Source organism: Thermobia domestica, chromosome 17 (assembly GCF_964235325.1).
Source record: "Thermobia domestica chromosome 17, izTheDome1.hap1.1, whole genome shotgun sequence".
Taxonomy (NCBI): domain Eukaryota; kingdom Metazoa; phylum Arthropoda; class Insecta; order Zygentoma; family Lepismatidae; genus Thermobia; species Thermobia domestica.
This window is the reverse complement of record NC_137470.1, coordinates 100731517-100756807: the sequence shown is the minus strand read 5'-3', so window position 1 is coordinate 100756807 and position 25291 is coordinate 100731517. Positions and strand designations below refer to the sequence as shown.

General features: G+C 36.8%; 1 protein-coding gene across 2 annotated transcripts in view; it reads right to left on the bottom strand.

The window, feature by feature from the left end:
- Positions 1–24969, bottom strand: part of LOC145674601 (trypsin II-P29-like) — an 80817-nt gene extending 55848 nt beyond the window's left edge. For both annotated transcript variants that reach the window (XM_081744818.1, XM_081744819.1), the window contains exons 1-3: positions 24887–24969; positions 8958–9014; positions 3298–3442 (exon numbers count right to left, since the gene is read on the bottom strand). In XM_081744818.1, the coding sequence (XP_081600944.1) occupies positions 3298–3442; positions 8958–9004 (192 nt within the window). In that variant the 5' untranslated portion in view covers positions 9005–9014; positions 24887–24969. The remainder of the gene's footprint in view (positions 1–3297; positions 3443–8957; positions 9015–24886) is intronic.
- Positions 24970–25291: the final 322 nt, after the last annotated feature.

The following is a 25291-nucleotide window of genomic DNA, read 5'->3' as shown; positions in this document are numbered from 1 at the left end:
ATCCAACCCGATATTGGAAGAAATTTCATCAACTAACGGGTAAAAGTACAATAAATACATACCCGCTTCAACTTAATGGTGTGTCACTTCACTCTGATACCGATAAGGCTAAGGCTTTCGCTGACCAATTACAGACTCCATCAGAATCACCCTGTCGTGATGAGCGGATAGATCTCTCCACCATCTATTCCCTACAACTTCCTGTATCACATTACATTGATCATAATCATCCTCTTACAATGCCTATTACACTGACAGAATTTCATTCAGTTCTCAGAAGAAAACGAAACACAGCACCAGGTCTGGATGGTATTTCTTATAGGATGATAAAAGAATCACCGGCTTCTTTTATCACTTTTTTAATTTCCGTTTATAATTTCATCCTCACAACTGGTTATAACCCGTTACAGTGGAAAGTTTCCAAAGTATGTATGTTCCATACAACAAATAAGTACATTCATGATGTCAGTTAATATCGGCCGATTCAGTTAACCTCTGTGTTTAGTAAACTATTCGAAAAGATCCTAGTAAATCGACTTCATGCATATCGTAAGGCATATGATTTATTGCTTATAAATCAAACAGGTTTTCGGCCCAAATTCTCTATCAGTTACCAACTGCTCTGTTTAACGACCGTCATTACAAATCAATACAATATGGGTCTTCCATCCTGTCTAGTCCTCATAGACTTAGAAAAAGCATTCGATAAAGTGTGGCATTATGGTTTACTACGTAAACTAGTTACTCCGTCTGCCCACTTGCTACCTTCGACTCATATACTCATTTATAAGTAACCATATTTCATATGTTTCAATAGGAGATGTACTCTATCAAGGCCCGTTTTACCACATACGGGCTTACCACAGGGTTCCGCTCTTAACCCATTAGTGTATATATATTATACGCTTCCGACATTCAGAGCCCACCGTCCAATGTGTACATTTTTTAATACGCAGACGACACTGCCTTTTTATCGCTTGGGGCAACACTCCTACAGGTCAGCAGAAACCTACAAATAACCCTAAATAAGTTTCTGAATTGGTGCAGTAAATCGAAATTAAGTGTTAACACTGCGGAAACACAAGCCCTTGTTTCCCTCCCTTCAAAGCGACGCAGTAAATTACACATAAATCCTGCAAATCTTCGTGTGTCAGTAGATGGTCATTTCCTCAGACCAGCGGTTTCTGCTACATACCTAGGAGTGGTATTTGATTCAAAACTCTCATGGAAATCTCATTTCCAAAAACTGGCGTTACAAGCAAAGCGTAGACCAAATCTCTTACGCCGTCTCACTGGCACAACCTTGGTTCTAAATGCAGAATTAGTACTCAACACCTATAAAGCATTTTTACGACCTATATTAACTTTTGGTCCATTGCCTGGAGCCGTGCCTCACCCACACTATACGAAAAGCTTGCATTTCTGGAACGGCATGTTATTGGCCTTGCAAATCGCATTAAATTACCATATCCAAATTACCTCACGTATGAGTACATTGATTTTCCCAATATGATTGACCATCTCTCTACTTTTAGGGCACGATATATACACTCTCGCATTATATCTGGTTACTTTGAGAGTTGATGTCCTTACCAATGCACCATATAGATTTCTACACTCACCACTCAACATCCTGACAACGATATATATCCACACATCAAATCTGGATGCAGCAGAAAGAGACATCTTTGCCATTTAGAAGATTCACGAACATTTACCTCATATTGTACCATTTTAGCACTTGTTTTTCATTCCTCATTAACATTGGGCTTCCATCCTGTCTACATCAGTCTCGAGTCGCCCCGAGACAGAAGATATAACCCTCATGTGTTTAAACTAACTTACCCATTGTGAGTGTGGTTTCAACGCACTTCATTTGATTTATCCATAATATATTATATTTATATACCATTTCAGAATATATTTATATTATTGTTAATTACGTATGTTTTACACGTGTAGCATCTCACCACCTTGAATGTAATTAAAGCACTAATTTGTTTCCTGATTATATTTCTCATCAGAATTAATATATATTTTGTATTTTCTATTCGATATTAGTCTAGGTCTAACTGCACTTAGACCAACTATAATCCTTTCAAATTCAAGTAATTTGTCTTAACATCTATGCCAAAGAGAGGGTGTAACCCTATAATTACTGGGGGTGCAAGTCTCTTCCATAAAGATTTATGCTAAAAAATGACGAATAAAGATTTATTTTATACCTTTACTCCCTCACCTTAAAAAAAAAAGCGTTTAAATCAATCTTCTGGAAAGTCTGACTGAACTACCTGACGACTCAATGCTCATGCAATTCTCAACACATACAAGGTTTTTCACCGTCTATCTATCTCACATATAGCCTAAAAGGTCTCCTATGTCTTCATTGATGCCTAGGCGAAAAGATAACCTGCATTTGTTCAACTAACAGAATCTATTTCTTGTAGTGAGTTTCGCACTTCATTTCATCATTTCGCATCATGTCACTTAGAGTTATGCTTTTGCCTCACTGAAGTTTATGTATTTACTTTTCCTCATGATTATGGTTAAAGGCCATAATGACTGTTAAAGCTTGAATTATAAAAGTTTTCTGCACCTACCCATATCCCAACCACTGCTTCTTGAACAGCATAATATACTAAACATCTCTTCTCCTACAGAGGGCGTAACCCTCTTCGGGTAGTAGCTAGCGCAGCCTAGCTGGTAAAAAAATAAAAAAGCGTTTAAATTGGTGTTGTAGCATTTTAATAGATAGATTCAAAATGGCGGATCTTAAGATGGCGTCCATAAGCACCACATGTGCTAAAAGTTGCTTCCTCCACCTGTGCTACTGTCCTACAATTATTTTTGCAATTCTTTTAAAATCCTGCCTTTTATTTAAATGTTTGCACACTTCTGGATATCTCTGTAGTTTCTGCTTACAATTTGATTCAAGACAGAGCGAAGGTGGGGCCCGCGCACCAGCGTTAGGACACGTTTCTAAGGAGTAGAAGCATTACCGTTAACGAAGATTACTGTATTATTAATGTTATTGTCATAATTTCTTCATACGTGGAGATTCCATATTCTTGTGGTACTTTTATTCTCGGTTGCTTTTTGTATAGTAAGAGGGAGTAACATGGTATATTATTGGTTACTTACACGTCATATTACCACTCTTACATAACAGGATATCGATAATATACATAACAGAAATATATCGGATTTCAACGTATGCTAGGATAGCCACACAAACTTTGTAATCTATTACAAAAGAATAATGGAAATGGAGATGTAGTATATAATTGTTGTACTTACAATATTCAAACAGACTTGGTTGCATGTAATGTAGCAGTTGACATCCATATCAACGTATACCAACCCATATGGCTTATCACTGTTACCTTCAAGGTCGTAGATCCCACACGAGCATTTTGGTTTTGCACTTGAGGTGTAACTAACGCTGAAAGTAGGAAAGTCAATATTTTGAAGTCACCATTCTGATACATCTGATTACGGAAAAGAAAGAAATTACAAAACCCTCACGGAAAATGTATATAAAAAAGAGGATATCCATGTAAGCTATCCCAAGTTTATTATTAATTAATAGAAAATGCGACAGTGGATCGGGCGATTCCAAAAACTTTATTACGAGAAAATTATTAAATTTAATTGGATGTAACAAGTTGAAATACAAACTAGATATGAAAGGATGTATTTGTTTGTGAATTTAAACCACCGAATAGAAAGCAATGTTAAGCAAAATAAAAGGAAACAAAAAAAGAACAGATTGCACTACAAAAGAAAATATCACAGTGATTTTTTTTAAGATAGAGTTTTCTAGTGTCTGTATGCCAATTCCAGCACTGAAACGTCGAATACACGAAGAAATTCCGAGAATTTCCTTAGTTATGTTACAAAGAGTAATGCGTGACCTTAGCAAGAGGATGTGTACGGCGGAATAGCGGTCATCTGCAAAATGTCATTTTGGGGGAATTGCATTTTCGGCGGGACATTTTCTTCTTTGATTTGTGCCACATTATTTCCTCTTTGGTGACTTAAACTCACAAATAATTAAATACTTTCATGTCTACTTTGCATTCGTACTTATTATTATTATTATTATTATTATTATTATTATTATTATTATTATTATTATTATTATTATTATTAAGTATTCTGCCTTTGGGCAGGTCCGGGGACTAATGAGGATGTTTTTCTTCTTTTCCTCTTAAGTTTCAATTTGGGTTTGGAAATGTTCCTTCCATGCTTCTCGCAACATTTTTTTTTCTATTTTTCAAATCATCGATCACTTGTGTTTTTGTTCTTCCTATTCATCACTTTCCTTCCATATTTCCTTCTATGACGGTATGAAGAAGACGATTTCTTCGCAAGATGTGTCCAATCCAATTGACCTTTCTACGGAGTATGGTGGCTAGAAGTGTCCTCTTCTCCCCTATCCGTATTAAAACACCTTCGTTTGTTACTCTTTATGAACATTTTATCTTCTTCATCTTCCTCCAATTTTATGAAGCTGTCTAAATATTTTTCTTAACTTCCGTAATGTCCAAGCCTCTGAATCATAAAGTCCAATACTCCATATAGGATCAATCCATTCAAAGTGATCGAGAAAAAAAATTGCCGCTCGACCTTTTTTTTTTAAAGTGTCTATTTTTTCATGAATGTTTAACCTATATCATGGTACTTGAAAAACCACAATTAATTATTTCTTACAACATTCCATGGCAACGCAACGGCTGGCGCTATTTTGCGCCAGCGGCAAATGCCTGAAAAAATAGTAAAGTTGGGGAATTATGCCAATTTGGCATGTTTCACTGCCAAATATCTCCAATGGGCCTGGATTAAAAACTCTGAAATTTTGGAAATAGTTAGTCCTTTAGTATACCATAACACACAACAAGGCGCGTTTTGTGTTTTTGAGCAGAAGGGGTCCAAAGTATTAAGGAATGACGTCATACTCTAAGAAGTGTTTTGTTCACAAATTCAACTGGTAATTTGTTGCTGTGAAGTAAAATAGGCCTAAATTAGGTATGAATGGTTAGTCCAGTCAAGGCTCTCAAGCTCGTTTCTTTCCTCTAGTTGTAACACTGTCTTATCACACCCACAACAGTACTGGTGAAGAATGCCGCTATCATCAGAAGGCGAGGAAAGTCAAAATGCACACTTGACAAAAAGTCCGTAAGTACTCATTGTTCTTTCTATATCAATGACTTTCAATCATGTTTATTCTTGTTTTAACTATCAACTCATGCGGGAGACTGTTGTCCTCTCGTTTGACCTACATTCCGCAGTCAGTGTTTACAGAGATTAAGTGTCCACTGACTGCGAAGTGTATATCAAACGAAAGGATCTCGAATTGATCCTTTGGTGAAGTACGCGTCTTTCGTCAAAATATACTTCCCATTGAAATGAACGACTTCTTCAAGTACTCTTTGTTCCCTCTAACCCGTAACCACCCAGCAGACCAACAGTGTACAAATGGCACCAGACATTTGTTGAAACAGGTTGTTCTGTGCGACACATAAAGGCTCCAGGGCACTCACCCGTGACTGACGATGTGGTGGAAGCAGTTGTTCGCAGTCCTAAAAAATCTAAAAGATGTGCATCATAAGAAACAGATATCTTCAAAACCATTGTTTGGCGGAATGCGTAGACGTTTGTCCATGAAGTTACACAGACTGTCCTTCGTTCAAGCACTGAGTGAAATGGTTGCATATGCCCGACATGAATTCTGTGTTACAATGTTGGATCGCATTAGTGGTGATGAGTCATTCTTAACAATGTAGTATTCAGTAACGAATCAACTTTTCACCTTTCCTGCCGAGTCAACACACACAATTGTCGTATTTGGGGCACAGAAAATCTACATGCGCACGTGTAGCTGATTCGTGACAAGCCCAAAGTGAATGTGTTTTGCGCTGTTTCCAGAGCAAAGGTGTATGGGTCACTTTTCTTTTCTGAGAGCACCGTCATCGGTATCGCCTACCTTGATATGCTCCAGAACTTCCTTGTTCCACAATTAGATAAAGATGCCCACGATGGCCGCTTATGTGACAACAAGATGGCGCAGCGCCTGATAAAAGTAAAGGAATTTCTTAATTAGCGTTTCCAAGATAAGTTGATAGGTCGTGGTGAACCAAATGACTCGTCGCCACGGTCCTCACATTACAAGCCACTTGAGTTCTTTCTTTGGGGGTTTGTGAAAGATGAGATGTATAGCCATCCCCTACCTGATAATGTTAGTGAACTGAAACATCGTATCACAACAGTGGACGTTACACCCGAAATGCTGGCTACTGTCTGGCAGGAAATCGACCTTCGTTGGGTGTATCCAGGATGATCGCAGGTGCACACATTAAGCCATAATGCATTTGTTACATTAAGTATTTTGCAAGTCAATGTAAAGCGAAAATTCTATATAACGGTATACTCTCCGGAGCCTCCTTCAGCCGCCATGAGGAGTGAAAGGTTTTACTATGTGGCAACGTCAGAGATTAACTTGTAACCATTAGCATTGTTTAGGAATCCATCAAGCAGTTACATCGATTGTTACGCTAATACGCGGTCCTGGTTTTAACGTCTGTCGACTTTAACTATCTTCTAGAAACAATCGATTGATGGATTGGTAGTTGTACCCTATGGTTCTTTATCTGCAACATTGCCACAGTGCAATCCTGCGTCTCTAGACGAAGACCCAAAATGTACACAATTATATATATATATATATATATATATATATATATATATATATATATATATATATATATTGGATGTTTAAAAACAACACCGACAACGTTTGTGCTGTGTTTCCTCACACAAACATAAGGCCACGTATAGACCAACTTGGATGCAGAAATCCCTCATTTCAGAGTTATAGGCAGCCAAAAACATGAAAGAAAGTACTTTAAAGGTCCATGGCTCCAACACTACGGGACCTACCATAGTCGGGCCAAGACTTCACTTAGGAACTAATATGCGCGCTATCAAAAACAAAGTTTCAGAATCATGTGGTACTCACGAAACAGTTTTTAAAGACTGAGTTTGGCGACGTGAATATAATTTTAAGTACTTATCAACTATCTCTATAAAAGATTGTTGCGGGAGTACCGCAGGATTCTGAAACATGGGTATCTGAATAAGGCACATACTAGTTCGTAAGTAAAGTTTTGACCCGACTACGGTAGGTTCTATAGTATTGGAGCTATGTTTGAAGTCCATATTTTCATGTTATTGGCAGCCTATAACTCCGAAATGAAGGATTTTTCTTCCAGGTTGGTCTATACGTTTGTCATATCTTGGTGTCAGGAATCACCTGCCGAACGTTGTCGGTGTTGTTTTGATACACCCAAGTTAGTGAAACATTAGTACATTTTAGTTTCCATGTTTTGCAACATAAAAGCTAAAATGTACTAATGTTGCAGTAACAAACATGTCCACGTTGATGTTATCCTATATCATTGATGAAGGGACGAAGTGGGGTATCTTAATTTTTGTAATTTTACAGGTGAGCAATTCCAAATTTCTCGTTTAAAATTATATCTTGCTACACATTTAATTATTAATATTTTCCCCTAAATTTTGTTCAAAGAAAGCTTTGTGCTAGTGTTTCTAGTTTTAACCTTAGTGGCACTGTCTAGTATCAACCGCGTACTTTTGGCGGAAAGAAAGATGCTTAAAGAAAGCACACCAATTCGTCCATTCTTTTTTTAAAAAAAAGTTATGTCTTCGTGATATTATGAATAAAATATAGAAAGAACTTTTTGTATTCAAAGATACACTCGTGACACTCCAGTGTGTTTGTAATTTTGTCCGGAAAATAATTAATCAGCATAACTTATATTTGTCGTTTGCTTTGAAATTACCGAATTATTTCCTACCAAATATTTCTTTGTATCCTTGAATTTGTCATTTTGTCTCCAATTTTACCATCCTGATCCCTAACTATACCTTGATAGAAAAGTAAATTGTCGTCAGCAGAGGTGCAACCAAAGGGATCTCACTGGCTCCGAACCTCCCCAAAAAGCTCCTAACTAAACGTACATTTGTACACTTTCTCAATAAAAATATACTGGTGTAACAGGAAAATGATCGATGTAGCCTGAAAATTTAATCTTATAATTTATCTGTACTCTTTTTCTTATAAAAACAATCTAGTCTTATTATCTTTTCTTCTGAAGATATAGATTGAAGTACTTTACAATTACTTATCGTATTTTTGAATGCGCAATACTACCTGTTCAATATTATATAGACGTAGCGGCATTCAGTATTGGACTCTTCCCTCCAACGTTTGGACCTCTCCCAATAAAATTTTATACGTGCGCAAATGGTCGGGAGGGATACTAAATCCTAGGAAGTACATTTGTTTCTTATACAAACTAGGGAAAGTATACTTACTAGCTAGAAAGAAACAGTTTTCAATCACATTGACAGACAATTAGTCACTTGAAGTACAATTTATACACCTTCTTTGAAATAATGCATAAAATATAAACACATTTTAACAAAAAATCTCACAAAATTCAGTACATGTCTTAAAATCTGGTGACACAATTGGGAAATATAACGATGTATACATTTTACTTTTCTTTTTCTTCTTTGTATTATGAAAGATTTTTTTGACTAAGTGTACTTAAAGTATTAAACTAATACCATCAAGAGTGGCTTATGGGTCATATTTAACATACAACAAAGCGATTGTATAAACAACTTTTCCTTGTACTTTTACATTGGTATAGCATCACCTTCACGTTATTTTGTAAGAAACTGTATGGGTGAAAGATTTATTTGCAAATTTATTACTGAATTGCATTCTCTTCGTAATAGAGAATATTTATTTGAAGAAAAGTTTTATTTTTTTTAAAATGATTTCATAGCAAGTAAGAACAGTTTTTTTTTTGGACTGCAAGAACATATTTTCATGTTTTAGGTATAAAAAGAAAGTAAATATTTCTTACCTTAAGTACGATGCCATGAGGAGAAGACCTCCCCATAACAGCTTCATTTTGAAACACCTGAAAGTCAAACACAAAATATTATTATATCAGTTACGAAGGAGCTTGGCTTACCAAAACTTAATTTTATATTTACACTGTCCTATGGCGAAAACAACCTTTAGGAGGAAGAAAATACTATTTTGTGGGAGCTTGAATAAAGAGTTGAGAAAAAGGCTCATAAAATGTTTCCTGTGGAGTATTGTACTGTATGAGCCAGAAACATGAAAAAATGATGAACAACAACTGGAAGATTTCAAAATGTGGATGTGGAGAAGAATGGAGAGAATTAGCTCGTTCGAGGGACTTGGAAACGGTGAGGGAGGAAACAATTTTAAATATTATTAAGAAGAGGAAGATATACTGGTTGGGACATCGGCTAAGAAGGAACTGTATATCATGATGTGACACGGGGTATGGTGGCAGGAAAGAGAGGGAGAGGGCGAGGGAAACTACAACTGATGGACGGTATCAAAAGAGAAAAATTGTACGTGAAGACGAAGAGGTTGCGTGGAGCATGGAATTCTCTCAGTTGCGGCAAGTGACCTGCCAATAATGGCAGAATGTCTATGATGATTATGATAATGATATATCCATCCGCCCGTCTGGGAGATAAAATATCTCAAGAACTTGATGGTTTATCATTAATGTTGTCCAGGATCTAAATGGTCAAAAATTAGGAATCGAGTTCGTAGACTAAGGTGATATTCAAAACCGAATTGATAGAAATTAATCACTTTTGGTTTTAACGTTGATCATTGTAGAGCAAAATGATAATTCTGGATGGCGCCGAGAAGCTAACAAATTTCAAACTTGAATATTTTGGAGGCGCAATAACTTATATTGGTTGGCGGGATGGAAATCAAACGATGACAGAACACCACATTATATGTTTAGCCGCAATGGAATATTGGACCACAGAACATCATGTTACCCCAGTTCGTAGTTATTAGGAAACTAAGTCTGTACCAGAAGTGCAACTGTTTTTTAGACGAAATTTTAATGTTGGTTGACGTGGTAACGTTTCTTCTCGTACCATATTGACTTGGGTGAAGAAATTTCAAGAGACTGGTACTGTGTTAGATGGGAAACGTGGATCTCAAAGGACAGTGCGAATTCCTAAGAACGTGTAGGGACAAACATTAAAGTTTCATATAAAAGAACGTTGCACCTCTGGCACAGATTTAGTTCCGTAGAAACTACGATCTGAGGTAACACGATGTTCTGTGCTCCAATGCTCCATTGGAAGTTATTGGAGCTCTTTCTTCTTTTGGTTCCCATCCCGCCAACCAGTAACTTATAAGTTATTACATCCTGCGCAATATTCAAGTTTCAAACATGTCAATCGACTGCGCGCCATGTTGTAGAAAGCGAGAAGCGGATTTCTGTAATCGATTAAAAGTCTCAAGAATACATTTTATTTCCATCCTTAACTCTCTACTAAAGAGCTCATTCATGGCTAAGCGGTTAGTGTACCTACCTTTGGCGTGGGAGACCCGGGTTCAATTCCCGGCAGGCACTCATGTATTTCGGATTCCAGTAGATCCCGTCTCATATAGCATCGCTGCTGAAAGGGATGTTAAACTCAATATCAACTCAACTCTCTACTAAAAAACCGGAAGTGATAGAAATCCACTACAACTTCCGGTTTCAATATTGACCTACAAGGAGCAAAACGGGAAAGACACAGCAAGGAGTTTTTTTTTTTAATTCAGTTATCGTTCCAAGAATAGGTATAATCTTTTCTTTTAATCCTCTATTGAAACCGAAAGTGGCCAAATTCAACCACTTCTGGTTGTAACGTTGATCGCTGCAGAGTAAAAATTGTAACAGATAGTGAGAAGCGGTTTTCTATAACAAGTGAAGCGTCTCAAAATATACCCCATCTCCAATCTATTCTCTGTACTAAAATAATCTGGCAGAAATATAACTTAATTTTCATTTTCAATATTATTTAAGAAATATCACGCTACACAAACCAAAATCCTTTAAGTGGTGTACAAGTTACACTGTTGTGCTTTTTTTTTTATGAGGGACTATAATGCTAAAGAAGGATTAATTGAACATAGATAGTACCTCAACAGTAACCCTATATATATTCTTAAATATCAAACTACTATCTCAATTACATTTTTATTACGTTTCATTCTTGACTATACGAGGTGTGTTCAAAGAGAAAGCGAATTTTTGCATTAACATCTTTATTGCTCATTGTACAACATTTTAAGCACTGCGTCTCTCAAAGTAGTCCCTTATACTGGCAATACACTACTACCAACATTTCTTCAATTTTAGGAAAGCTTCCTGGAACGCACTTCCTGGAATGGTGCGCAGTTTTATTTTATTTTATTTATTTATTTATTTTTGTATATTGACCTGAATCTCCTCTACAGTTTGAAAACTACGTCCTTTCAAAGTTATTTCAAATTTGGGAAACAGGAAAAGTCTGCTGGGGCTAGGTCTGAAGAATGGGATGCATGGTAAACAACGGGAGTCTGATGTTTTGCCAGATAACTGCGGATGAGGAGTGAAGCGTGAATAGACATATTGTCACGGCGTACCATCCAACTCTGGTTTTACCACAATTCAGGCCTCTTCCTACGCAGAACATCCCTCGACCGTGCTAAAACATTATGGTAAAACTGATTGTTTATCATCTGACCATGTGCCAAATTCATGATGGACAATGCCTTTCCAATCAAAAAACAAAATCAATATCTTGTTCATTTTTGAGCGACTCATGTGTGCTTTATTTGGACGAGGAGACCATGAATGAGTTGAAAAGCAATTGAAATGTCTTTGTAAATGTTTACCAAGTTTTTATCAAAATTTCACAGACGCATGTTGTTCTTCAAGTTCTTTCATTGTCACTGTGTCATTAAACCGATGAACAGGTTGCCGCACGTACTCACTTCAGCGGCTATAGATCAGTGACTAACGGTCGTAGCAAAACAGAGTAAATGGCAGCTTGTTGTCTTAACCTGCCGCCAGGTGCGATCAGTAGCCGCAGTGGACTCCCTCTGCCGCTTGGCGGTATTTCAAAAGTGTGATTTAATTTTGAACACTCCTCGTATTTTCGTATTTAAAGATGTTTGTTAGTCTCTTCCCACTTTTCACAATTTTCTTCTTCACTTTTTTTTACATAATAATGGAGAATTCAAAAAAGAAATATATTAAAATGTATTTGCGTAATTGTTGTATGTGGAGGAAGAAATCCTTAGTGAGATAGTGAGTTCTTGACTGATTGACTGAACAACACCCACGCGAAACTGCTTAAATTAGATACTTGAAATTTGAACTCTGCATAGAGTTTCTGAGGTAAAGTACCACTAAAGAAGGATATTTTGGAAATTCGACGTGGAAAAGGTTAAACAAATCTTGAAATTATTAGACATCCAAACTATGCTATGCATAAGTGTGGAAAGTCTTTTAGAAAGGCTTTGTCCATCCTGAGATGTCAGGACAGAAATGGTAAGTGATGTCGAGAAGCGTTTATTTGCAACAGATCCAGCGTTCTAAGGATATATTTGATTTCCTCTGTTAACAGTCTGTCAAACTGGCATTGGTTGAAATTAACCATTTCTAGTTTCAACAATTACCAGTATTGAACAAAAAACGGTAACGGATAGCGAGAAATTGTCTCTTCCATACGATTTAGAAGCTGTTTTTTTTTCAGTCGATTCAGCATTTCAAGAGCATATTCCGTCTTTTCTGCTAACCCTCTATTCGAAAAGAAAATGTTGGGGCACGGTGGCTCAGTGGCAGAGCGCTTACATCTGATAGCTGGAGCCTGGTTCCATCCTGGGCCAAGTTTGTGGTGGACAATATCGTGCTCTTTTTTTTTTCTCGGGGTACTCCCGTTTCCTACCACTTTCGCATTTCACAAATTCTACCATTATCATTCATTTTTTTTTAAATCATCGTCTCTCTTAGCTTAAGCGGCATAATTGTGGGACATTAAGCTCTAAGATTGAATTTCATTTCGAACCAAAAGTAGTTCAAATCAATCATTGTTGACTACTGCACATGTCGCTATAGAATATAAATTGTAATAGATAAAGACAAACGGTTCTCTGCAACCGATACTGTCTTTAAAGTATATACAATCGCAACCCGCATCACTCTACCAAAACCGGAAGGATTAAAAGTTATTAATATTTCCGGTTGCAAAACTGATACCAATAAAACAAATCATTGAGAGAAGATGTTTTCCGCAAACGATTCAATATTCCAGAATAGTTCCATCTCCATTAACTCTCTAATGAAACCGGAAGTGGTTCAAATTAGCCACTTTCGGTTCCAAAGTTTATTGCCATGAAACGCAATGGGTAGAGATAGCGAAAAACTTTCGTTTAGAAAGGATCAGTGCCCCGAGGCAACATACAATCTGCAACACTACCAAAACCGGAAATGGTTAAAATTTATTATTTTTTCTGGTTTCAATGCTGATTTCCTTAGAGGACAAGTGGCAAGAGATATATAGATACAGATTTTAGTAATCGATTCAGCTTCTCAAAAATAGGTTTCATTCCCTCCGTTAACCTTATATGCAAACCGGAATTGGTTGCAATTAATCATTTCCGGTTTCAACACTTATTTCAATAAAACAAGAATAATTTGGGATAGCGAGTAGGTCTAATGTCTTTTTAATATGGATTTTTTGTTTGAAGAAACAGTTATTTCTTGATCTTATTTCTGTATTGGAACCAGTAGTTATAGATGTACTACTTCAAGTTTCAGAATTGAATTCGGATAGTTTGCGAGTCTATCGTAGTGCAAAACTACGGTAGACTTGCAAAGTATGAATTCATTACTCAGACTTGAAGTAGTACATGTATAAGTACTGGTTCCAATACAGAAATACTATCAAAAATAGAACCTGTTCCTTGAACGCTCAATCTATACGAAATATCAATTACTCGCTCTCACTTGCTCATCTTGTTCTATAGCGATAACAATCGAAATCGGAAATCGTTAATTTGAACCACTTCCAGCTTGAATAGAGAGTGAATAAAGGAGATAGAACCTACTCCTGTTATGCTGAAACGATTGCAAAACATCACTCCTCGACATCTGTTACATTTTTTCTTCTACGGAAATGAGTATTGAAATCGGATGTAGTAGTTGGTTCTGGTTGGTTCTGTTGATACCTTGAATCGATTACAGAAAATCGCTTGTCGCTTTTCTCTACCATTATTCTTCTATGCCAATAAATAATTAAACTGAATGTAGTTACTTTGAGCCACTTTCGATTTATATAGAGAATTATCACGGAAGAAAGAACTATTTTTGGGAAATAAAGTCTATTAAAAAAAACTCACCTTGATATTTCTTACGGCTTCTGCTCTAATGAAATCAGTATTGAAGCTACTGTAAGTAGTACACGGAGAAAAATGCATAATCCAGTCAGCATGTAAATACTGTTTTTACCAGGTTACGCGCGTCACCACATTAGGTAATGTTGTTTCATCAGTAGTACGATCTACACCACAGTCCAGCGAAAATTTTGTATTGTGGGACCACCATTTCAAATCTAGAATTAACGCCATACCCATTCCGACGGTGGTAACTTAGGTATATAATGTTGTTACTACCTTCCTACGAGTGTCCCCTCTTAGTTCTTTCTAAATCTTTGATTCCCTACCTTACGAGAGTAATACTTTTTAACACGAAATCAATCATGTGAGTAAAATTATCCAATCACAGCGAGTCTAGTTCGACGCCGAACTCCAGACTTGGCATGGTGTTCCCACCTGCTGTACTTTTATACATGAAATTACATTACTTAAGGAGTGAACCCGCGTAAATACGATGTATCCACACGGAAATCCTAGTCCTTTTTTTTCTCAGTGTACTAAATTTCAACCACTTCCGGTTTCGGTAGTGGTAGAGCGTTCACCTCTGGTGCTTGGGGTCCCGGGTTCGATCCCAGCCCCCGCCAAGTGAACTTTGTGGTGGACAAACACCGTGTGCGTGGGTTTTCTCGGGGTTCTCCCGTTTCCTCCCACTTTCTTCATTCCACCATTTCATTCATTAATCATCATCACCGTCTCCTTTAGCCTAACCGGCATAACCGTGGGACGTAAAACTTAAAGATTTCATTTCATTTCATTTCATTTCCGGTTTCGGTAGTGTAGTGGATTGTGGTATGTTTTCCTGACACCCTGAACCAATTGCAGAAAACCACTTATCGCTATCTAATGCCATAGTTGTTCTATGGTGATAAATGTTGAAATTAGGAATGATTAATTTGAACCGCTTCCGGTTTGAATAGAGAATAAACCGTGGAGATTGAACCTATTCTCGGTACGCTGAATCAATTGCAAGAAAAAAAAGTTCATCTCGATATCTCATCATTTTTGCTCTATGGAAAGCAGTATTAAAACCAGAAGTAGTAGTAAATTTCAATCACTTCCGGTTTTCTTGTAATTTTGCGACTTATTGTTATAACTTCTGTTGAAAGCCTGAACCGATTGAAGAAAATTGCTTGTCGCTATCTAATAGGCCTACAATTTTTGTTCAATTTTGATAAGTGATGAAACTGGAAACGGCTAATTTGGCTTGAAAAGATGGTTAACGGCTAAGAAAAAACTATTTGGAAAGCTGAATCGATTGAAAACAATTACATCTCAATATCTCTCACCAAATTTACTCTGCGGAAATTAATATTAAAACCGGAAGTATTAGTAAAGTTAAACCGCTTTTGTTTTCAGGATAGTGATGCGAATACTTATAGCATCTTGTCTTAAGACGTTGAATCCTTTGCAAGAAACCGATTCTCGACATTTCCTACTGTATTCGTTACGCGGCGATAAACTTTGAAACAGAAAGTAGTTAATTTACACCACTTCTGGTTTGAATATGGTCTAATGGAGGAAATAGAACGTATTGCTGAGACGTAGGATCGATTGCAAAAATGGGCATCTTCAAATCTCTTACGTTTGTTTATATGAAAATCAGTATTGAAGCTGGAAGTAGTAGTAAATTTGAACCATTTTCGATTTGAGTGGAGTGTTGTGTGTCGTAATTATATACTTGTCTTGAGACTCTGAATCAATTGCAGAAAACAGCTATTGCCATTTTTGGTCTATGGCGATAAGTATTGACACCAAAAATGGTTTATTCAAACAAATTCTTATTTAAGTAGAGTAGATAGTAGTAGATGGAACCTATTTTGAGACAGAGAATCGATTGTAAAACAATCACATTTCAATATCTATTACCGTCTTTGCTCTTTAGAAAGCAGTGTTAAATTCGGGTACAAATTTTGGTAGAATGTTACTGGTTGTGATTATATGTCTTATCGAGATCCTGAATCGATTGGAGAAAATCGCCTCTGCCAATATATAGCCCTCCTTTTCGTTCTATGATCGTGTGTTGAAGCCGGAAACTGTTAATTTGAAGCACTTCCGGCTTGAGTAAACGGAAATGATGGGAACTACTCTTGAGAGAGTGACTCAATTGCAGACATCTCGTCTGAGTGTAGTGTTGCGAATAGTGCTGGTACGTTGCCTTGAGACGCTAAATCGTTTACAGAAAACCACTTCCCGTTAACTGTTACCGCTTTTTGTTTTATGGCGAAAAAACATAAAACCGGAAATGGCTAATTTGAACCACTTTCGGATTCAATAGGGACTTAACGGAGGAGATAACACCTATCCTTAGAATATTGAATCGATTCCAAAATATATATATATATATATATATATATATATATATATATATATATATATATATATATATATATATATATATATATATATATATATATATATACAGGGTGGGCCATTTTAATTAATCCACGGAAATATCTGAAAAATGATAAAACATAGAAGAAATGTTTCAAGTACACGTTATATATTGCTAAGGGGGAAACCCAATTCCGCCAAAAGTACCCCTCCTCGCCCCCCCTAAATGGGGGTAACGGGGGGTAACTTTGAAATGTCAAATGGGAACATGGGTCGAGTAATACCTCGTTCGAAAGGTCTTGGAAAACTAAATAACGCTGTACCAAAAGATGTTTCATATTGTGCACCGGTTTCAAAATGGCCGCCATAATATGGTTCGGAAACTCCAGTACCCGTAGTGTGAAAACCATGGAAGGTAAATGAATGGAACAAAATTGAAATACGTAAATTTTAATACGTGAGGGCATATCGAACGGTGTGGTCCCTGTGATCCTAGTGGCCTCCCTAAAGGGGTCTTGGGGGCTAACTTCAAAATTTCAAATAGTAACATGAGTCGAGTGGTACGTCGTTCGATAAATCTTGCAAAATCTAACATATTGCAGGAGAAAACGATTGATGTGAAATGGCAGTGTTCTCAAAAGGCCGCCGAAACATAGTATCCATATCAGAGAAAAGGTTTAGTACCCGTAGTATGAAAGCGATTGGAGATAAATCAACAAAAGAAAAACTGGAGTAGCTAACTGACGTAAGGCACATCGAGAGGTGTTGTCGGGGTGACTCCAAGGGCCAACTGAAAGGTATCCGGGGCCAACTTGAAAATTTCAAATAGCAGCTTGAAGCGAGTAACATCACGTTACATAGACAAATTAATATCAAACAGCTTCTGTAAGAAAATTTTCGACATGAGACACCGTTTTCAAAATGATCGCAAGGACATGGTGACTGGGTCTAAGAAAACGTCTAGTATCCATAGTATGAATACGGTTAGACATAAATGAAAATATCGAAAATTAAATAGGAAAACCACGGAGGCGTTCCAAGGCTCGAGAATAATACAACAGAGATAAAAATATTAGAGTAAAATTGCCATAATGTATAAAGAGAAATCCAAGTCTTGCAAAATAATCTCTCCCTGCGCTCTGTATGTGAGTGGGGTGGAAAGTAAAGTGAAAGTTCAAACGAGAACTCTACTTTAATTCGTAAATTAAGGCTAACCTTACAAATAGGTATGGTGTGGTTCAAACATTTGTTTGTAAGGATGACGCTGTAGTGACTAAAAAAGAGAAACTTTTATGCAATGCGTGCTGGTTATTCAGAAAGCATTTCGGGGATATACGTACACACCGTTTCGTCCCTCAAGCTCACAATATGACATGAATGCTAATAGTTAATCAAAATGTAACTGTGGCCATCCGCGTTAACTTAGTGCACCAATCTCTATGCATGAAGTCTGCCTTCCAAACAGCATTGGGTAGGTCAAGCGTACGCCCGAACCGTTGTCCGGTCGGACATTGAAATTTTGAAGTTAGCCCACAAGACCCCTTCAGGGAGGCCACTAGGATCACAGGGATTACATCATTTGATATGTCCTATGATATTTACGTATTTCAATTTTGTTCCATTCATTGACCTTCCATGGTTTTCATACTACGGGTACTGGAGTTTCCGAACCATATCATGGCGGCCATTTTGAAACTGGTGCACAATATGAAACATCTTTTGGTACAGCGTCACTTAGTTTTCCAAGACCTTTCGAACGAGGTATTACTCGACCCATGTTCCCATTTGACATTTCAAAGTTACCCCCCGTTACCCCCATTTAGGGGGGGCGAGGAGGGGTACTTTTGGCGGAATTGGGTTTCCCCCTTAGCAATATATAACGTGTACTTGAAACATTTCTTCTATGTTTTATCATTTTTCAGATATTTCCGTGGATTAATTAAAATGGCCCACCCTGTATATATATATATATATATAGAGTGTTTAATAAGTAATGGTCATAAATTAAACCGTAGATAGTACACGCCAAAACTAACAAAAAAGTCTTAGTAAACATGTGCCCGCAAACGCTTCGTAACGGAGATAGGGGCTGTCGAAAGTGTGGGAAAATGAAGTTTAGAGGCGAATATCTCAAAAAGTATGAATCGGACAGAGGGCGGTCCAATGAATGATTATCGAAGTCAGACCTGCGCTATGCAGAAATGCATGGTTGATAACTCTGCAATGCGCGCGTAAGGGATTTACCAACGAAACGAAGGGATTCCCGGAAAATTGTCCAAGGATAGGGGGCTCGAGATGAACATCGAGGGCGAGTCTATCCACCAGTAATTCATAAGTCGTGGTACCAGGTCGAAAGCTTGAAAAGATACAAAACGGCGGGCAATCGACGCCGTGTGTGGTTGCATAACCAGCAGGAAATGAGAGAGGCAATCGAAGAAAGGTGGTGGTGCATGTTGTGAACTACTTCAGAGCACATTCCTAAGACGAGTTATCAACCATGCATTTCTGCATAGCACAGGTCTGACTTCGATAGTCATTCATTGGATCGCCCCCTGTCCGATTCATACTTTTCAAATATTCATCTCTAAACTTCATTTTCCCACACTTTCGACAGCCCCTATCTCCGTTACGAAGCGTTTGCGGACACATGTTTACTAAGACTTTTTTGTTAGTTTTCGCATGTACTATCTACAGTTTAATTTATGACCATTACTTATTAAACACCCTATATATATATATATATATATATATATATATATATATATATATATATATATATATATCGATATCACTTACCGTTTTTGTTATGATATCTGTCCACAGACTGACGGAAGGACGAACAAATCCGTTCTATAAGGCTTTCGACATGCACGCAAGGCATAGTTTGGAAGTTTAATAATTAAACACGTGTTACAGGGGTTTTCTTTAACAAGAATGGATTAAAAAGTTTCAAAGTACTTGCACCGGTATCAATTTGTGTAGGCTTATAACCTGTGAAGGGGGCGTTCAGAAATGAAATGAAATCTTTCAGTTTTAAATCCAACGTGTATGCCGGCGCGGTCGATGCTAAAGGAGAAGGTGATCATGAGAAGTGAATGAATTGGTGCAATGAAGGAAGTGAGAGGAATCGGCAGAACCCCGAGAAAACCCACTAACACGTTGTTTGTTTACCACAAAGTCCACTTGAGATGAAATATTTCTTTAAGTTTTAGGTATCATGATTATGCCGGCTAGGCTAAATAAGACGGCGATGATGAGAAATGAATAAAATGATGGAATTTAGAAAGTGGGAGAAAACAAGAAAACCCACGCACACGGTGTTTGTCCACCACAAAACCCGCTTTGCGCGAGCTGGAATTGAACCAACGTTCCCAGGCACCGGAGGTGCGCGCTCTATCACTGAGCCACCGCTGTCATACAATGTCCATTTGGCGCGAGCTGTAATTGATCCAGGGACCCCAGGCACCAAAGGTGAACACTGTAACACTGAGCCACTGCGACCCGCTCTGTGGTATGTGCATTTCGTTGTTAGATATGTGAGCAATATTCTGATTCTGGAATGCATAAGGAAATTTTGAAGGACACGCCCCTTCTCGATGACCCCAAGGTTCGGTGACCTTGAGTACCCCTACGAGACGTTTGAATTATGTGCGAGACTTCGAGTTTTAGATGAATTCTATATAAAAGGTGTATCCAGGGGCGCTCCCACGTAGGAGTTCACCGGGATCACCCCGCAGAACTTCGTAAGTGGACACACATTTTCTTAAGAAAACTATACTTGTTCAGCAGAGAAATTATGGATTTAGCACGAAAATGTTATCCTAATTTCTCCATGTGTACTCTTTCTTTTCCTATACTAACTATTTAATTCTATATTTTTTTCTAAGAATACACTGTTAAAAATGGTTTCTTAAATTCGAGAAAAAAATCCTCGTATTTGAGAACATCCGTTTCTTACCTGTGAACCGAGTAATACATTCTTAAAAGTGAGATTTCGATTTTCTTAAATCATTTTGAGAAATAATGACTCAAACGCGAGGAATTATGTCTCATTTCTGAGGGTGCAAATGTTTTCCCAAATTTGAGAAAAAAAATATTCTTTCTTAAAATCGAGATAGGAACATCTGAGCAAATGAGGCATTTAAACCCCAGTTTGAGAAACACATTTCTCAAATAAATTTGAGAAATGCCTTTCTCAAAAGCGAGAAATGGTGCACACAAACAGGATTCTCAAACACGATAAAGAGAAGGGGAACGGGTATAAACAAAATATAAACATGCAAAAAAATCAAAGAATTAGTACATATAGAATTTATATTAAATAAACATATGCAGTTATATTATTTAAAATATAACAAATTTTAACCTTCATTTCAAGAAAATACATTCCTTAATAACGAAATATTTGTTTTACAACAAACCCAAAAATTAAGCAGATAAATTCTCTAAAAACTGCCAAACAATGAACGTCCACATTTTCACACACCACTATTATCCATCTCTATCACTGTCTCCCTTAGTCTTGGGGCACAATCTTGGGACGTTAAAAAAATGAAATCTTTGAGTTTTACATCCCACAGTTGTGTCGGGTAGGCTAAAGGTGACGATGATGAGAATAAATGAGATAGTGGAATGAAGAAAATGGGAAGAAACGGGAGAACTCCAAGAAAACCCATACACACTGTGTTTATACACCAGAAAGCCCACTTGACTCGAGCTGGGATCGAACCAAGAACCACATGCACCAGAAGTGAACGCTCTACCACTTAGCTTTCGTGGCCCCTACGTTAAATTAAGAACAAATGGGTACATTGCTATATGCAGTGTGCGAATTGACGGGGGATACCAGAGATTTCCTCTCTGAAAAAAATTTAATGCCCTTGGAGAAGAAAATTTTCATCCCTGGTAGGGATAACTTTTCAAATTCACTCTCTATATATAGTGTACGTGTGTGACGACTGGCTGTGTATATGGGTGAAATTCATCCCGCCCCTGGGAAAAATGTTCGGTGCAGATTGATTATACGGATCTAAATATTTGTAAAATTTACACTAGAAATTTGTAATAATATTTTAATGAACTAGTATGTAAGCAATCAAAATATGGTGTGCTCTTACCTTCAAAATATAATAATGAAGGTTGAACCTGGTATGCACGTATTTGCCCATAAGATAAGTAGTGGTAGATTAATAAAGGACAATATGACGTGCGACGAATGTAACGAGCAAATGACTTGAACAAAAAGATATCTTTGTACCGTAAAAGCAATGGTTTTCCATAATCCTTGTGTACAAGTATACCCATCATTGCTGACGAGCCTACAACTACAGATGCACCCACACGCGGCACCATGCTGCGCACATTCCCTGACTCGGTTAGATAGCATTCATACTTTTTAGTGGCCATCTAGCAGAGGTTGGTTGGTGTTTCTAAACAAGACCTCTTAAAGTGTATCTGCACCTGGGAATGCAAGCGCACACCTGGTAAATGATTGCTGAAGGTACAGAAGGTGAATTTAAAAGAAGTATATATTTCATGAATTGCCGTATGGATTCGTATAATAAATCTGAACGGAATATTCAATTCGCACAGTGACTATATGCCACAAATAACCAGCAAACGTATGTCATTAGAAAGATTACTGATGAGGAAAGAGGGAGGTGCGAATCTATGCTAGGTTATCGGTACAAATTACCTTTGCATTACAATTCCATAATAATAAATCACCCTTTTTTCAACGCTGTTTCTAACTACACAGATGACATATGTGTTCTTTGTTTCCATACATAAGCTATTTTGCCCTTATAACGAATGAGAAAGGGTGTAAAACATTGGCATGCCTCCCCATTCTATTTATTACTACATAAGAGAAAGAATATTTACAGTAATCAATCCATTTATTCTTTACCTGTACTCTTACTGTAAGGTTCAATTACTACAATAGTGCTCCACCAATTAACTACATGAACTTACATTAAAATAGTAATTTTAATACTTGTACAACACAGGTAATAACTTCCATGAATCTTGTCTAATCAAATCTATGTTTATTTTCACATGTTGTTTACTTTCTCGACTCTGTATTCATACGCATCTCAGCCGCATCACCGTACTGGGTACTCATGTCCATTCGCACTCTAGTACAACTGAAATCTTTTATCTCGTTTCCTGTATACTAATTATGCCCTAGCAATGTTACACCCTAGTAAAACGGTAATATTATTTCGGTAAGATTGTTACCGTTATTTTTCAGTCATCTATTATATTACAAATCACGCACTATTTCATTCTCATTTTTAAGAAATGAGAAAATCTCATAAATTTGCCTTGAGCTCACAAATGAAAACACATTTGAAAATAATGAGACATTTTGTGTCAAATATGAGCAAATATTACTTATTTTGTTTTGAACATGCATTTTTCTCATTTCTGAGTAAGGAAATTTTTAAGAGTGTATGGGTGGTAGTATTAACATTTACTTACCATCCTTTTGGACGCAGAGTAACACCGGTTCGATACTACATGTATTTCATGTCTTGAAGTATTTGAGCCCCTAAAACGTTGGGCCCCTCGCAATAAATTCTAGGTGCGTGCCTGGGACGCAGTAATCAGTAGAAGCATTTTCTAGTTTATTTATTTATTTTTGGAATGGTCCTCATTCTTGTTCAGTGCACCAGCGAAATCTATTACGTCATAACTTATTTAGATGATAGTTCTTTGTCAAAATAGAAGGGATTTAGATTACAGACTATTTCACTAAGTGCTAAGTAATTACGCAGACAAATTTTTCTATTACTGTTTAGTTACCATAATATTTTCAAAACTGTAAGGGGACACGGTGGCTCAATTTTAGAGCGTTTACCTCTGATATGCTGTAGCAATGGTATAAGATTCCATCATTATTTGCTTCCTTAACCATTGTCTCTCTTAGCAAGTACGGGAGACGTTAAACTAAAAATTCAAAAATTTTAAGAAATAGACCGGAACTGCTAAACCTATTAATATGTTCAAAATTCATATAGTGAGAATTAACTTCCACGCCTGTTTCATGAAACTTTGAAAGTTGTTATCAACAATAACACTATATCCCTAGTAGCTAATGATTTCGGAATTTGAAGTAAACCAATCGGTCTATATACTATAAGGAAACAATATACGCATTATATGTGAATTTAAACACTGTGATAATACCAGTGGCGCTCTCGAGCGAATCCACATCTGCATAAATAATAATAATAATAATAATAATAATAATAATAATAATAATAATAATAATAATAATAATCGTTACGAGGTAGGACGAAAAAGCTTAATTAACAAAGTTTCTGCCACGGTCAAAATGAAACCAGTTTTGATAGAATATCGAAAAGGTTTTCAGAAATCATTTTTAAAGTATTTTTAAAACCGCTTTTTGCTTCTTAGAAAAAACCGAAGAAATAGTTTTTTCTGCCTATCATTAGTTGAAATATTTTTTTCTCACATCAGAAGATATTCATTATCCCTATCCTCGATCGAGACTAAAAGAATGATATGAAATAGAACAAGTTAACGTTTACTTGAAGCTACATGAGATGGATGAATGATTATCAGATATTTGTTGAAAATGTGATAAACAATGTTGTCCATCACAAACTCACTTGGCCTGGGATTGAACCAGTTTCATGGCACCGGAGGTGAGCGCTCTACACGAACAAAAAAGTTTTTTTCTAATTTTTATGTTCTTTTTCGTATACTTTAACACATGTATTTAACTTTCTTTTCTTAGCTTCCAGACATAAAATTTAAGCTTTTATCGATGTGAATTTACTCAAGAACTATCTCTGGGTATTACTCTTGTCTGATCTGTCTAGTGAAAAATAAGGATGGAAGTAAATTTAAAAAGAAAACGGAACTGTCACTCTAAATACACACAATTCTTTCCCCCTCTTCTTATTTTGACAAATTAGTAGGTTGTCATATTATTGCAATTATCCTTTACATATAATTTCTTCTAAATTTACAACAGCTAGGGTTCACTACATGTAGATTTGAAACCCTCTAATGTGTCGCCGACTTTGATTAAACCTTGGAAATGACGTAGCGTAATTTTATTCGAATTGTCCTTAATAGTTAAATATGCAATTATTTTAAATAATATCTAAAATATAAAAATGGCTTTTGTAGAAACTAGATGCGTTATATGAGACAAGGAAATATTAGACTTACCAATATTTCACCTTCTGACACAGACTCTTGATCAGCACAGCACAGAATCACGTCTTCAAGACTAACATGTGTGTACAGCTTGGAGATAGTGAAGTTAATCAACTGGATCTTCGGCCAATCACAAAGAGGAGCATTACAATCGCAAACCAATCAGGACAAAGAGTCCACGTGACATGATGTCACTTCCATCGGTGTAGAACTCTCTAGATCTTTCTAGAACATTCTTTACCGGAAATATACATCATTTCTCTTACACTTGTCCCATTGTCACATGTTACTTACTGTAAAAACAGGACGCAATATGAGACAAAATTCTTTTTTTCAATTGTTATATTTCTTAGAATTATAACAGGATATCCATACCTTCATTTTACATAAATACTCACCTTGGCCATCAGGTGATTG